The sequence below is a fragment of the Melospiza melodia genome, chromosome 3 (assembly GCF_035770615.1).
Source record: "Melospiza melodia melodia isolate bMelMel2 chromosome 3, bMelMel2.pri, whole genome shotgun sequence".
Classification (NCBI taxonomy): Eukaryota; Metazoa; Chordata; class Aves; order Passeriformes; family Passerellidae; genus Melospiza; species Melospiza melodia.
The window spans coordinates 49,771,664-49,786,928 of record NC_086196.1 but is presented as its reverse complement, the minus strand read 5'-3'; the positions used below and the strand labels follow the sequence as shown (position 1 = coordinate 49,786,928).

Sequence of the window (15,265 nt, the reverse complement as noted above, 5' to 3'; positions counted from 1 at the left end):
GCCATACTCCAGATGGCACCAAGTTGTAAAATGACAAAGAATTGACTGGATTATTATATGGTTTGATCCTGTCACATGTGAGCTGTCTCCAGCATTGCAGCAGGTGCCTAAGGTGTGTGCAGGAATCGCTGCACTCCAGCACCATTCCCACCTGGCAATGACAGCTGCTGGCATTACAGTTATTCCTCAACATCTCTACCAATGAAGAACAACTCTGAAAAGCTGGAGGGACTTCAAGAAGGGAAGGTGAGCTGAACATTTGGATCCTTTGGTGAGCTGGATGTGTTTCCTTCAGTCCACATGTCAGCCTGGGACAATCGTGTCTGTCTGCAATAAACTGAAAAGCATGGTTGTGTTGAGAGGCACATGAGCCCAGCACATGCTGATAAGGATCATCTTCCCTCCTGGCAGGCACATACAGTTCTTGGGCAGGAGACAGAGAAACAGCCCACAGTTTGCACTGCCTCAGAGGGGCTTTTCTAACAGACAAGAAGCGGGGAAATGTAATCTGCTTTGATACAATTTCTCTGCCAAGTTCACACCAGGTAAAAATTGGGCATCATGTACTTATACCAAGAAGTTATTTTCAAGCATTATGTTTGCTGCATAGAATGTATTTAATTTTTAAATACTGACAGTATTTCAAAGACATTCCTTTGTCAGTACCATTACAGAAGTAGGTTGCCCATTTGAAATAAGGCCCAAACTTGTTGCTGTTTGGGTGCTACTCACTAAAATGCTGCAAGAAGCAATGATCATAGTTCAGCTAGGAGAACATCTGCCTCTGAGACAGTAATTGCTGAGTGTCTCTGCACTGAATTTAGGGGTCACTGGGGCTGCTGAATGTGCTGTTCTTGTATGAAATATGAAACAAAAAATTCTAGTCACTTGTTGGCCATTAAACAACTGATGACAACTTTTATCAAAGATTCATAATAGCTCTGCTCCTCTAACTGTGCCAGGTAATTACATTCTCTCTAGCAAAATGAACTTTCAATTACACAGAGTATCTTTCTCCTCTAAACTGTTTAGAAATAATGTTACACACCGTTAAATGATTTCCCCTGTCCCACCTCAGATGTGGCTCAATTTCAGCACAGGACAAGGAGATCCAGGTCCACATGAGGATGCTCCCTCAAGCTCTGGCCTGCCCTCAATTCAGCTGCTGCTGTGCTCTCAGGCATCTCTGAAGCCTCATCCACCCTGTGCCACCCCAGCTGCTGCCCCACTGAAATGTGCTCATCACTGTCCCCTGTGAGTGCCTGCAGAGGAGTGCGGGCTCCTTGCAGCGCAGGCAGAGCTCCAGGCAGGCGGAGGGCAGTGTGGGACAGCGGCATCGGCACAGCTGAACGGAACGGTGTGGAATGGGGCTTTCTGCAGCCTCCGTTTTGAACTTAAATATTCACAACTCAGTTCAGGCACAAATCTGTCTACTTGCATTGCAGCAGAGGAAAGGTCATGGTAAGAGAACACAGGTACATCTAAATGTAAAATTATGCCCCCCCCCCAGCCAGTATTATAGTAATTTACAGCTGAAGAGGAATGTTTATCTCCTGAGCAGAGTAATCTACTTCTACAGTGAAAACATGTTATCTAACAGATTTCCATATTCAGCCTTGAAAAAAAAAAAATCTGATATACACAATTGCTAAGGGCAAACACAGAAGAAAGAAGCAAGAAATATGATCTCTTTGCTAACATCCCCTGACATAATAGTACATAGAAACTTCCATGTTTATTCCAAATGACCATTTCACAGAGAAATAAAGAATTCTTTATTTAAAATTACCAATGACCACTGCTCACTCAAAAAGGCCTTGAGGCAGATACAAATTGCTAGAGAATCTGCAATATACTGCACTCAGCAAGCACGAGTCCTTCCCCCTTCTGTGCACCCGCAGCCATTCCTGCTCGGCAGCTTGCTTCCCGCTGTGCTGTTTTGCCTGCAGATTTAGAGCTCCCATCATTTTTACCCCAGATGACCTCAGCCCATCCTCCAGATCTGACCCCAATGCAGATCTCACTAAAGGAAAGGGTCTGCTCAGTGTCACTGGGATAATAAGACAAATACCCTTAAAGCCTGTAGCTCTGATCCCGTGGCGATCTGCTTTCAGTAATCAGATTCTGGAAAGCTGTTACTGTAAGTCAAGCTGGACTCTTGAGAGTAAGAAATGAGTTGTTGTGAGGCTAACAAACTGAACTAACCAGAGACTGGTAATAAATGCCCCCTCAAGCACCTTTTGGAAGAGGCAAATGCTTATCAGAACTATACTGAACTCATGAGAAAGAGGAGAAAAATATCCCAAAGCACTTTGAAGTCCTTTTTACTTTTCTTCTTTCTTTTTTTTCTTTTTTTTTGACACAGCAAAAGGAGATGTAGGGAAGATGTTCAGAGCCACTAAGAACTTTGGGAATGAGGCTAGTCTATTACACAGTTACCTCACAAAATCTGCTGTATTCTTTCATGGCTATGAATTTTCATATAGTACTGAAATTATAAATTCCTACAGCCTACCATTGTTTCTCATTTCATTTTGGAGGATTTACTTTTGCAAACTTATAAGAAACAATAAAATGGCTTGGTTTCTTAACTACAGCAGAAATCCTGTAAAAAAGGATACATTATAGGATTATGAATTTGGTCTAAATTACAATTCTTTTTTTCTAGAGTTCACGAAATGGGGAAGAATCTATGAGGCTGGAGAGGACAGAATAAGGAGATTTTAAAACTAGTGTTGCAGTGCACGGAGTGATGTACTGTGGAGAAGATTTATAGTTTGATCTAAATTTGAACAGAGGTATGAACAAACCGTATTTTGGCATCATCAGGAAAACAACAGTTGGATACCTCAACTAGAGTTTCCATCAACTTTACTTTCAGATCCAGTCCTTATCTTTCCTTAGCATGGTCCTTCCTATAATCCTGAACTGGAATTTTTGATATGAAAGTACATACTTTGAGTCTTTTTTCCCGTTCACAACACAAAAAACAGCACTTGGAACTGACAGCAGTGTAAAAAATACAGTGAGAGAGAGGAATTAGACCACTCATCACTGCAGAAATGTAACTATTTGCCATGCGCACGCTCTTCAGATTTCCATACTGCTTCTCACTGCTTTAACCGATGGGCATAAATTAGTTCAAAAATCCATACCGTCCTCGTTGAGAAACCTAAACCTCTGTATTTGTGTTTTTGGCACTTTGTTCTGAATCCTGTAAAGGCTGAAGTGTCTTTCTTGGGTATCTATGAGGTAGCAGACCTATAAAAAAGGTAAAAGCCCTCTATTGCTCCTGTTTACTCAGGTAGCTTAAATAGAAGGATCTCTGCTCTAGATCTGGGATACCACTTTGCTAGGGGGCTAGCTGGAAGCCCCTGTGATATGTGTTAGAATATGCTTGGGGTTTCACCTTTAAGACAAATATATAAAAATTTACCTGGGGAAAAAGTGTCAAAATTAGGACCCGATCATTTTTATTTAAAACTGATGAAAAATGGTGCCTAAGAATTGAATGATCTTTAGCTGAAAATCTAGTTTCTGTTTGGATATACCACTATATGGCATCATATATGAGGTTCCAATTATACCCAGCAAATTGTGAATTCTCTTTGGCCAAGTGAATCTCGCAATTCACATCATTCCCAAAGCACCCCAAAACAGTCTCATCTTCGTTCCTCCATACCAGTGATAAAAGCCATGGGCCTCATGAGAAACTGAGTGTGTTCAGGCACTTTAACTACAGGGGCAAATGGAAGAGTAAAGCATGTGTAACTAATTATTAATTTGTCTTGCTTATGCCCAGATTGTGATATCTGGACCCTGACTGGCCCTTGACAAGTAATTTTGACTGCAAGTTAACCCAATGAGACACATCTTCCCAACACAAAAAGGACACTGACAGACGAGCTCTGGTGCATCTTGTTTGGCAAGTTTTAGGATATCCCTGATGCACAGCTGACAAATGTGACACGTGTCACATTGCTGCAAACTCTGGAGTATTACTTTAAAGTTCTATTGAAGGTAGCTTTAAGCAGAAATGCTGCTCTGTGCAGGGTAGCTTGAAGCAGAGGCACATGTTCTTTAGTCAGTTCTGTTGGGTGGAAAGTCATTCCTAGGAATCACAAACCAGGCATTTAATATTAGTCAATGTTTTTTACCATGACCTACCTTCAGCTCCCTGTGTCCTCATGTCCTCGTTCCAACGGGGATAACAACACTACCTTCTAACAGAGGGCTGTCATAACGAGGAATTCCATTAACGTCTGTGGATAACTCACTTATTAGAGGGGAAAACATCAGAGAAAAGGCTGTAGGGAACAGTCTTAATGTATCAGTTCAAGGTACACTATAATGCATATAGATCACCACATTTGGAGAGAGGGTTGTTAGTAAATGATGCACAAATGATACACAGGCATTGTGTATCCTCCTGATGAATTAGGAAAGGAAAAACATCACATATGAACATGTAAATTAAACCCACACCATAATGCATAAGGAGATGTTATGGGACACCACTCTCCTGGAACTTCCTAATTCTTTATGACATAGCAGCATATATTTTTAATATGGGGTTTTTTGAGGTAACATCCTTGGCAGAGATCAGTTTTGACAAGTAACATGTTTCTGTAGTTCAATTCTGGGAACCAACAAAGACCAAGAGGTCTACAAGCTAACAAAAGTTGCTTCATAACTGAAAGACATAACTGCAAAAGACTCCAGCTTCCATTATCACCCTGTTATAACTAGGTCAGAATAAATAAAGCAGTAGATTTAGATTTTAAAGGATAATTATGAATTTAGTATGAATGAAGGCTAGATAAGGTTGCCAGTTGAGAGAAGGGTGACTGAAAACCCAAAAAGTGGGTTTTTTTACTTTTTCAGATTACAAAGCTGAGCAGTAAGACAACATAAAGCTCTCTGCAATGTGACAATAAGGTGCCTAAAGGACATAAGTGTGAAAAAATGCACTCAGAATTTAATGAAATCAGGTAAACTGAAAAAAAAAAAAGAAGATAAAGTGGTAGATAAAATTATACAAGCTTTTTCAAATCGCTGTCATCTAGGAGAAAAACAGGGAGTGGTGAATGGAGAACAAATAAATACATTTGCTAATAAGCAGAAAAATAGTACAGTGTGTATTTCTTTAGCAAACCAAAAAAAAGGTTGTGCACTCAGGCACCCTTTGTTAACACTTTTAATCTACAATAAGGATGGTTTAAATGCCTTTATTTTCATAAAAGCTATGAGCACAACTTTATTTTTCACAATCAACTTGGGCAGAAGTAGCATCATGCCTAACAGGGGGAAAAATCTTCATTCCAGGGCAAAAAGCATTAAAAAGCACATCAGGTTGTCTGAAAAATCAATCTCTAAAGTGTCATGTAAACATGAAGAACGATTGGCAAAAGCTTCCTCGACTTTAAGCAGTTTGAAAACAATTGTCACAGAGTCCAATGACATTTAAACCATGAAAAAACCATGCGAGTCTGGGAACAAAACTGAAAGTATGTAGAGGCTTAACTCAAAATCACCATATCTGGGTATTTCTTGAAGAGAAAACCCCACAAACAAAGCAGGGTCATGGGAATAGGAATGCACCTCTAAACAATCTGGCTTGGCAATGGCAGCATATTCCCAGAACTGCAATTTAATACCCTGCTTTGGTTTGGATTTTGAATAATCCAAAACTGCCCTGGTTTTTTGTTTTTTTTTTTTTTTTAAGAGACTCCGGAGATGCAAACATGTCAAGGAGAAAAGGAGGAAGCATAAAAGGCACAAAATCAGAGCTGGCACATGGAGGTTGTGTTGCTGTGGCCACATTGGCAGTTTTGGGGATTCCCGTGCCACATCCCCGGTCCTGGAGCATGGCTCCCTCTCCGCAGCCTTCTCAGGAAAGCACCTGGGTATTTCTGTAAAGCAGAGCAATAATCCTCTCTGTGAATAATGCTGGAAGACAGACAGCGAGCTAACTCTCAGGTTGAGAAGTTTGACTCACAAAGCAGATAGACCCAGGTTTGTGTGGTTGCAACGCCCAGAGATAAAACACTTTAAGTACAAAACTTGGCTGTGAACATGTGAAAGGGTGGTGGATTAAGCTCAGCTGGAAATAAAGCACCACAGCTGCTCGTTCAGCCACTCCACTCCCCCACACCCCCTCCCTCTCCCCCAGTGGAATGGGATGAAGAATCAAAAGTAAAACACGTAGGCTGAGATAAGAACAGTTTAATAATTGAGAACAAAGTACAAATAAAAAAGGTGAATATCCCTTTGGCCAGTTTGGGTCACCGGTCACGGCTGTGCTCCCTCCCAGTTTCTTTTGTGTACCTTTTCCCCGGCAGAGCATAAGACAGGCACACAGAGACAAAAGAGAGCCCTTAGGATAAACACGACTCAGCAAAAATCAAAGCATCAGTATATTATCAACATCATTCTCATTCTGAATCAAAAACACGGCACTGTACAGCTACTAAGAAGCCATTTATCCCAGCCCAAACGGGGGAAGAAAGAAACATCTTGATGGAAAGGGTGAGCAGTGCGCGTTATCCAGGCGACTGATGCAACACCATCGCCACAGAAGAAGCGGTCACCTCCGCCTGCAGCAGTTAATCTGCTTTCATGCCTGCTTTCACTGCGCTTCATCCCTCCCCCAGCCCCGGGGCCGAGCCCATAGGCTCAGCCCCGCTGCCGCAGGGCCCTTCTGCCGGCCGTGCCCGGGGACCGAGCGCTGCCGCGGGGCTGTTCCTGTGGGGCACGGGCTGAGGCCGCGCCCGCAGGGTCTCACCGCGCCTCACACAAAGCGGCGCCGGCGCTGAACCGGGGCACCTGCGGCGCGGCCCCTCCGCCCCCCGGCTACCTCCCCTGCCTCCCTTCCCTCGGCCGGCCCCGCACGGCTTCCCCACCCCCGCCCGGCCCGGAGGCGGGGCGGGCTCCGGGCGGCGCCTCCCGCGGCGGGGCCGAGGCGGCTCCTTCCGTCGGTGGCCGCGGCTGCAGCATGAGCGGGCCGGGGCTGCCGGGGCCCGGCGGCGGCGCGGGGCTGCCGCCGCTGCCCAAGAGCCTGAGCGGGCTGCTGAACTCCTCGTCCTCGGGCGGCGGCGGCGGCCAGGGCGGGCGCTGGCGGGACCTGGAGCGCCTCTACGCGCAGAAGTCCCGCATCCAGGACGAGCTGAGCGGCGGCGGCCGGGGCTCGCCGCGCCCGCCCAAGCCTCCCAACCTGGACGCGGCGCTGGCCCTGCTCCGCAAGGAGATGGTGAGCGGGGCGGGCCGGGGCTCGGCGGCGGCGGCGGACGTGGCGAGCGGCGGCTGGGGCGCCGCCACCTCCCCGGGGCCAGAACGGCGCCCCGGCTCCGGCCCCGGTGGGCGCAGGCGGGCCGGTGCAGCCCCCGTAACCCGGCGCGGTGCCGGCGGCGGGGGAGGGCCGGGGCCGGTGGCGGCGCGGCTGCCGCGGATGTGGATGGGGAACCGCTTACCGCGCCCTGCGGCACCCCCGGGACCCGGCAGCCACGCTGAAAGCCTGGCGGTCAAAAATCCCCCAGCGTCGGCGGCGATTCGTGCAGCCCAGGTGGCTGTGGTTCGGCGTGGTTCTCTCCAGGACTCTCTTTTGATCCCGTAGCGCGGCGTTGTTATAGCGAAATTCTTCCGGGCGACCTGGCGCACCTTTTGATTAAACACTAATTGGGTGTTGGTGCTGTGCTGGTGCAAGCTGCAGCTGTAGTGACTAATAATAGCCTAAGCCTCGCCCGCTGAGGGTTCTGTAGAATCAGTGCAAGAACGACAGGGAGATGCTGAAGAGGGTCCAGCGGAGGGCCACAAAGATAATTAGGGGTCTGGAGCACCTTTCTTATGAAGAGGGACTGCAGGAGATGGATCTGTTTAGTCTAGAGAAAAGAGAGCTGAGAGGAAATCTCATTAATATATATAAATATTTGAAAGGTGAGTCTCAAGAGGATGGTGCCAGACTCTTTCTGGTGGTGCCCAGCCACAGCATGAAGAGCAATGGCTATAAACTGAAACACAAGGAGTTTCACCTCAACATGAGGAAAACTTCTTTACATTGAGGGCAGCAGACCACTGGAACAGGCTGCCCAGGGAGCTTGTGGAGTCTGCCTGTCTAGAGACATTCAAAACCCACCAGGACACGTTTGTGTGTCACCAGCTTGAGGTGACCCTGCTTTGGCAGGAGCTTTGCACTGGATGATCTCCAGAGGTGTCTTTCATCTCTAATAACACTGTGGAGCATATAAAATATGGTATTGCTGAAAATCTGCCAAGTTAAAGACTTTTTCTCAGGCTAAAAATGTGCTTGAGGACAAAAAGCTCTTTTGTAAGGTCTTTCTGGGGATTTAGAAGAACAGTGTAGTGTGCTGAAATCCTAGTTTGCCACCAGTGTTTCAACAGTTAGAGATAATTCTTAAAACTGTGTATTAGAATTGCCAGTTTGCATTAAGGCTCAGGAAGGATGGGTGTCTATCGACTGCCGGGGCTTTCTTCTGCAATGCTGTAAAAGGAAACAAGGACATATGGTCTTAGTCGTCTTAAGCCTTTCCAAAAAAGCAAAGAGAACTCATTAGGCAAGTCTAATCTATTTTTTTTCGTAATGGGAAATCAAATGAGATACTTCTCAAAGTCATTTGATAACTAGACTTCCCCTTTAAACTTTCCTTTAATACTCTGTTAGCCTTGATGATAATTTGATAAAATACTTCTGAAGAAAAAGATACTTCTAAACACATCAAAGACTTTCAAGCAACAGGGTCCTTGGTTCCAGATGTACTTTTTTGTGGCCTGTACAAATTAGAGACACTCTTGTGTACCAATAGGCTGTCTTTCATCAAGAAGATTAAAGGGCTTTATTACTGATATTGAACACTCTTTCTTGCAGCAATCAAAGATATTTTTATTGAGTAATAGGCTTGATTTAAATTTTCCATAGTGAATGAGGAAGAAATGCACAGAGCATCTTTTCCTGCATGATCAGGCAAGGTACTGTGTGGATGTATGTAAGTTTCTAAAGCTGAGAAAGTGATGAACTTGGGTGCTTTGGAGAGAGGGAGAGAGGGAGGAAAGGAGAGGTCGTTTCAGAACCGTGATTTTGAGGAGCAGAATTATCACATGGAATTGTGCACTATAGGTTGCCTTATCAAGAGTCAAACACAGCTTGGCTGGCATTAAAAACTGTGCTAATGCTATCAATGTTGGACATTTCTTCAGGCTTTTCTTACCTCAGGGATCATAATTGAAAGTTTTGAAGAGGCTGCATTTTTCTCAGTAGACTTCCTGTTTGATTGCTTGATATTAGTGACAGCAACAGAAAAATAAGATATTAAACATAACCATTTGGTTTAAAGACCTATTATGTTAATTCTGCTGGGCAATTTTTCTCTTGAAGTTTGTGCTTGGCAGTCAGTAGGACTGAACTTCACAGAAAGTGCTCAAGTCTTTTATGGAGCTGAAACAGGAGAGCTGCTGGTGAAAATGCTCCCACTTTCCTTGGGAGACAAAGGTCGCTGGTCTCCCGGTTGACTTTTTTGCCTCGACTCACTCCTGATTGCTTTTTGAACAGCTCTGGACTGCAGTCTTGTCCCTCAAACATTTAGCTCTCATGCAGGTCTGCAGGTGGATCTCATGCTTGTATGTCAGAGCATTAAGTCCAACTTCACAGCATTCTTTCTTACCCGAGGTGAGCAGTTTAAGTTATAAAGGAAAATGGATGAGAAAAGTAGCATAGATCTGAGGTGTGGAAAGACTTACCTGTAATATCCTGGCAGCTAGCACAGTGCTCCATGTCTTGTCCTAAAGTCTTCACATTTAGCCTGTGCAAGACTTCATCTTTTGGCTTCATGATGTCACCGGGTAATTTGTGTTGTTCTTGAAAGATGCTGTATCCTCTTTTTCTCAGTGGCATTTTGATGTATGATTTTTTTTTTCTCCCCACTTTCAGAAAGAGCTGCTGATAGAATAGTTCAGCAATGTCAAAGTAAGATCTTCATGCTAGCTTGTTGTGGTTTTCTTGTGTGCTGAGTGTCTTGTCCTGAGAATTTAGAAGCATAAGGAGAGGTTAGAGTTCTCATTATGAATAAAATACAGCCTGGTGTTCAGGTTGCAGTAAATGCTGCTAACATTATTTAGCTAATGCTGCTAACATTATTTATTTCCTCTTGGCATAAGTTGTGGCAAAAACTTTTTATTTGATGAAACTGAGGCTCACTAGGAGCAGTCTGTTGGCTTAACACTTTGTTGAAAAATAAGGCTGAAATGGCTGTTTCTCTAGAATCACTAATTGGGTGGTGGTTTAAATTAGCTACAAGGCAAAACCCAGTTTTAATTTGATCTGACTTGGATAGGTGACAATGTCAAGTAAACTCTCCATTTTGTTGCCAGAGAGGGAGACTGAATTGAGTTAAATGAGTAGCATGATTTCAGTTTGCAGTGCAACATACTGGTTTTGTACCTGACATAAAGATGCAGCCTTTTTTTTAATGGTTTTAAGTCTTTAATTTGCTCTGGAATGTTTGAGAATCTTAAGGACCAAAATATTAGGTGCTTAATTATAATCAAGCCTGTGCTTGAGTGGCACATGAAAGTACTCTGAAGATTTGTAAGAGATGAAGTTTGTCCTTGTGTCACTTCTGCTTTAGTTTTGCTGCCTGGAAGTAGTGTGCTGTATTGTGCTGGACATACCTGGCTTTGTCAGATGCCTATGTATATCAACATTGAAAAGAAAATTAGAGTAGAAATACTTAGCTGGGAAATGGGAAAACCAGTCAGAGTCCCATTTAAAACTTTTACTCCAGGCTGTTTCAGACAAAAGCGGAGCACCTTGTGATGGTGTCAGAGAAAGATGTGTGAAAGACACACGGTGTTTCTGGAAAAATATCTCCCTTGCATAATGAGGAATATAGACTTCATGAATTTATCTGCCATGGCTCCGACAGCAGTGAACTGCTTATTGGAAGTTAGACCCATCATTGTAATACAGCATTTGGACGAACACTTTGCATTTGTTCTGTACTATTGCGTCACATCATTCCTTGTTCTTTTGTCCAGTTTATCCCACGGGGCATCTGCCACCTTAGAAAATGAATTTTACTTTCACTTTTCGTAACTATTCAAGGTGGAAGGAAGCTTGAACCTCCTGTTTAGCAACAAAAGATATATAGCACTATACTGCCATAGAAAGACACTTGCAGTAATGATGGTTTGAATTGTTGCCCCTCCAGGTTGGCCTTCGGCAGCTGGATATGTCATTGCTGTGTCAGCTCTACTCCCTGTACGAGTCCATTCAAGAGTACAAAGGTGCCTGCCAAGCTGACTCTAACGCAGACTGCTCATACGCCATGGAAAACGGATTTTTTGATGAAGAGGAGGAATACTTCTAGAAGCAGGAAGATTCCCCTCGAGGCTGACTGGACTGAGGTTCTTTGGTCCTTCTCTCCCTCTAACACACCTCAACAAGAACGACTGGAATTTGTATGGATCCCTCTTCCTGAGGAGGAACACCCAGCTACCCCGAGTTGTGTTAAATTCTCTTATTTTAACAGGCTGTCAGTACAATTTACTCATGCAAATACCACTTGAGCAAAGTGCTGTACTTTAACTTTTGAAGAGTCTTCAGACATGCTTGACAAGAGTTTTCAATTTAATTTGGAAGGTGGGTGTTTTCATCTTACAAACATCGGTAGCTTATAACTGGAATTCTAATCGTAGTAGACAGCAGCGACTTCCTGAGTTGTAATTAACTTCATAAGGGGGGAGGGAAGCCTCTGCTGTGGTGTAAATAGCTCTAGGTGATTTTTGGGGGGTCAGTGGCATTGATAAATGCATTTTGAACAGGCATCTGGATGCACGCACATCCTCAGCACTACTAAGCTAGTTCTGCTCTTACCGGCTGCATCCAGTTTTGTACTGGGTGAATTGTTTACACAGTGAATTTTTTTTTCTCCTTAAGCTAATTTATTCCTAGCTTACAAGCTGTACATGTGATAGTGAATGTTATCAGCAGGGGTTTTTTTTCTGTTGATCAAATTCACTTTCTTGGTACTGCCACTTGGCATTAACTTTTATACTCTTCTCTGGATTTCTTGCATCAACATAGCTCTTCGACCTGCTAAACGCTGCTCTGAAATGGTTTGCTCAGCTTTTACTGCACTGCATAGTAAAAGCACGTTTTCAAACATAGTCTGTCTGCCACTATGTGGCTTGGAATAACATGAACTCTTGTGCAAGTGTTCTTGATCATATGAAGAATAAGGAAACCTCTCATATGACACAATGGGACAAATTGCAATATTTTATACTGGGTGAACTTTGTTGCTGTAAGGTAGATGACAGCTCTTTTTAAAAATGCGAAACAAGTATTTTGAGCACATACTTTGCATATGTTAAAACTTTTTATACTAACTTGTTCTTTGAAATATAACTTATTTTTGTTTTCAGAACTTACTAAAGCACTTGGTTAAGTTTTTATTAATTCATTGTGTGAAATGCTTAATCAGCTGAGAGTTGCCAACTATCTGAGTTTTCACCCTTCTCTATTTTAAGTAAAATTAATTCCCAATGCAATTTTAGTTTCTTAAATTTAATTCTGAAGATTGCTGTAAAGCACAGTGCCTGAATCTTGACACAAGGTAATAATTAAGGGCTTAAACCTCAAAGGGTTTTTGCATGGTTCATGTCTGGCATGCATGCAGTTTGCAGGAAGAATTGGAGATCACATTCTGGGGTAGCCCCTCTGTTAGTTTTTAACAAAGGCTAGGATGTTTCAGTGATAAAAGCCAAGAGACTTCCAGGGTGCATTCCCTCTAAAACTGGCTTATTTTAGTGGAATTCAAAGGCCACGAGAGTAAAGACTGTGCTGTGATTGTGTATGTGTGTAAGTTCTTAATCTAGTTCTGTGGCAGTGGTTGGATAATTTTTTTTATGTTAATTCTGGTCTAATTGCTTCACTCACCCAAAACTACACTGAATGATAAGGAAAACACAGATAATTCAGATAGTTATATCTGTACTTAAAAGTTGTGTGCCTATGTGTGTATACATGTATAAGTATATATACACACACATATTTACATGCAACTTTCTGCTTTGACTTAAGAATGTATAAGCTTTTAGTATAATTTGCTGTGCTTTTAGTATTTACATGAGGCTTTTTCTAGTCTGTTGAAGTACTGCTATTTTCTTGCTCTTTCCCCAGAAATAAAAAGCATGATGTTTAGCATACCTTTCTAATGTTGTGTGTATTTTAATTTACCTTTTCAGTGAATACAAACCCTACCCCCCTTCCCAACCCTCCCATAAGAAAACTAGGACTAGTCATCACCCTGGACTGAGGAAAGCAATTTTTGAATTAAATTGGAAAAAGTTCCACCTACCTCTATTTGGAATGGAATTTCCTGCTTCTCTGTCTTAATTGGATTTTATTTGGTTTTGAATTCTGGAGAAAATCCTGTTTCTACTACTAAAACTAGTAATTCTGTTTTACAGATCTTTAGACAGCCATTCCTTAATAGTCTTGGTGATGAGAATGGACTTGAGCAAAATTCACAGTACTTTCTCTTACATAAATTAAAAAGCAAAGTGATTTATATTTCTAATCCTGCTCATGATTTAGGCAACCTGGAACATTTGGCTGGTATTCCCTCTACCAAGGGAAGAACAAATGTCCTAAAGCTCTACTCCACAAAATTTGGACTGAAAAACAGGATGGATTATAAGAACTTGCTAAGTTTTCAGCACCCTGCCCCTTTTAATAACACCATCTTGCATGGGAGAGAAGTTATAGTCTGTGTTCCTAAGGAAAACCCAAATGCCACAAGGGCAGAAAGAAAAAGGTTTTAAAACTAAGCAATAAGCAGTTGTTTCAGAGGCTGATTTCTATGCCTGGTGTTGCAGTTTTGAGCTGTATCTCTTTACCACATTATTACAGCATGAAATTGCTCTGAAAGAGGTGCTTGGTATGAAAGTGTAGCTTTAAATACTGAGTAGTTGCTGCAGGCAGCTTCAGTCTGAGTTTGGTGTGCACACAACAGAACGGAGTCATGTTACTACAGAAGCTTCCTACACGTGGTCCGAACCTCATCCCAACACAGCTTTCCCATTTTGACTCCATAACCCCGGGTCAACTCCTAAGTTTTTAAGGATAACATTGTATATTTTAAGGATACAATGAAAGAAACCCTTGGAATCTTCTCCATCCAGTGAACACTGCGGAACTTTTCCAGTCCCACGTAGCACGGGCAATAATGAGCAGGCCCAGGAAAGGTGTACAAGGAAGCAAGAACAGTCAGGCTCCTGCTGCCCAGAGGTGGAAAACTCTTGAGTACAGCAGTTCAGAAGGCAGTCTATGCTGTGTGACTTCAATGGCCTTTCTCCAAAGGGCCTGTAAATGTGGTAAAGCAGTTAGAAATAATTGTTAGTTCTCCACTGGCTGTACTTGAAGTTTTATTTTTACTTCACAGCATATCACCCTCATTCCATTGCTATGACAACTGCAGAGTCATACTGTCATAATTACATTACAGTTTAGTTCCCTGGAAATTTCCTTAGTCTACAAAAAGAGAAGAGTCTGGAAGGAGTGCTCTGCTTTGGAGAAAGTGGGTGCCAAAAAGTAATGGGTGACTGATACTAAGGCTAATATAACAGATGAACATTTAGGTTCAGCTTCAGCTCCTGGTGAAGTCACTGTCAGTGCTATTGACTTTAGTGTAATTGACTTCAAAGCAGGGATCTTCTCCTAAAATCAGAATTGCTGTTTGTTATTTCCAAGACTGTGGAACAGCTGCATACTTAGATAAAGGAGATATTCAAATACACAGGACAAATGTATTACTAAAAGGTATTGCATTAATGCACTGAAATGCAGTAGGCAATCATTAGAATAATTTGTAAAAAGCATGAATGTTGCTTCAAAGAAGGAGTTTTCCAGTAAAGATGGGGCAAATCTGCACTCAGTTTATGCATAGTTTAGATGCTTGGTAAAGTTGAGGCTTTAGTACAGTATTTGGTGTAGTCATGAGATTGGAAGACTAGGAGAATTAGGCAGAAATTACTATAGTATTTGTAATTAATTTAGTTCCTAATCGTAGGTAACCAGTCATTTTATGTGGCTTCTAAAACAAGTTGATTTTTTTAAAGTTATGTTTACAATTTCTTGTAAATAAGACAGTTTGCAAATTTTAAATGCAATGAAGAGAGTAGCAAAGCCCCCGCAGTGTTTTATAATTGATCCACTTAGTACTTATTTACAAGCCTAAGGTTTTGTGTCACA

General features: G+C 42.7%; 1 protein-coding gene across 1 annotated transcript; it reads left to right on the top strand.

Annotated features, from left to right (window-relative positions):
• The first annotated feature begins 6,994 nt into the window (after window positions 1–6,994).
• FAM89A (family with sequence similarity 89 member A) lies at window positions 6,995–13,218 on the top strand. Its single transcript, XM_063151673.1, has 2 exons — window positions 6,995–7,249; window positions 11,220–13,218. Exons 1-2 carry the CDS (start codon window positions 6,995–6,997, stop codon window positions 11,376–11,378), a joined length of 414 nt encoding a protein of 137 aa, XP_063007743.1. The 3' UTR covers window positions 11,379–13,218.
• Window positions 13,219–15,265: the final 2,047 nt, after the last annotated feature.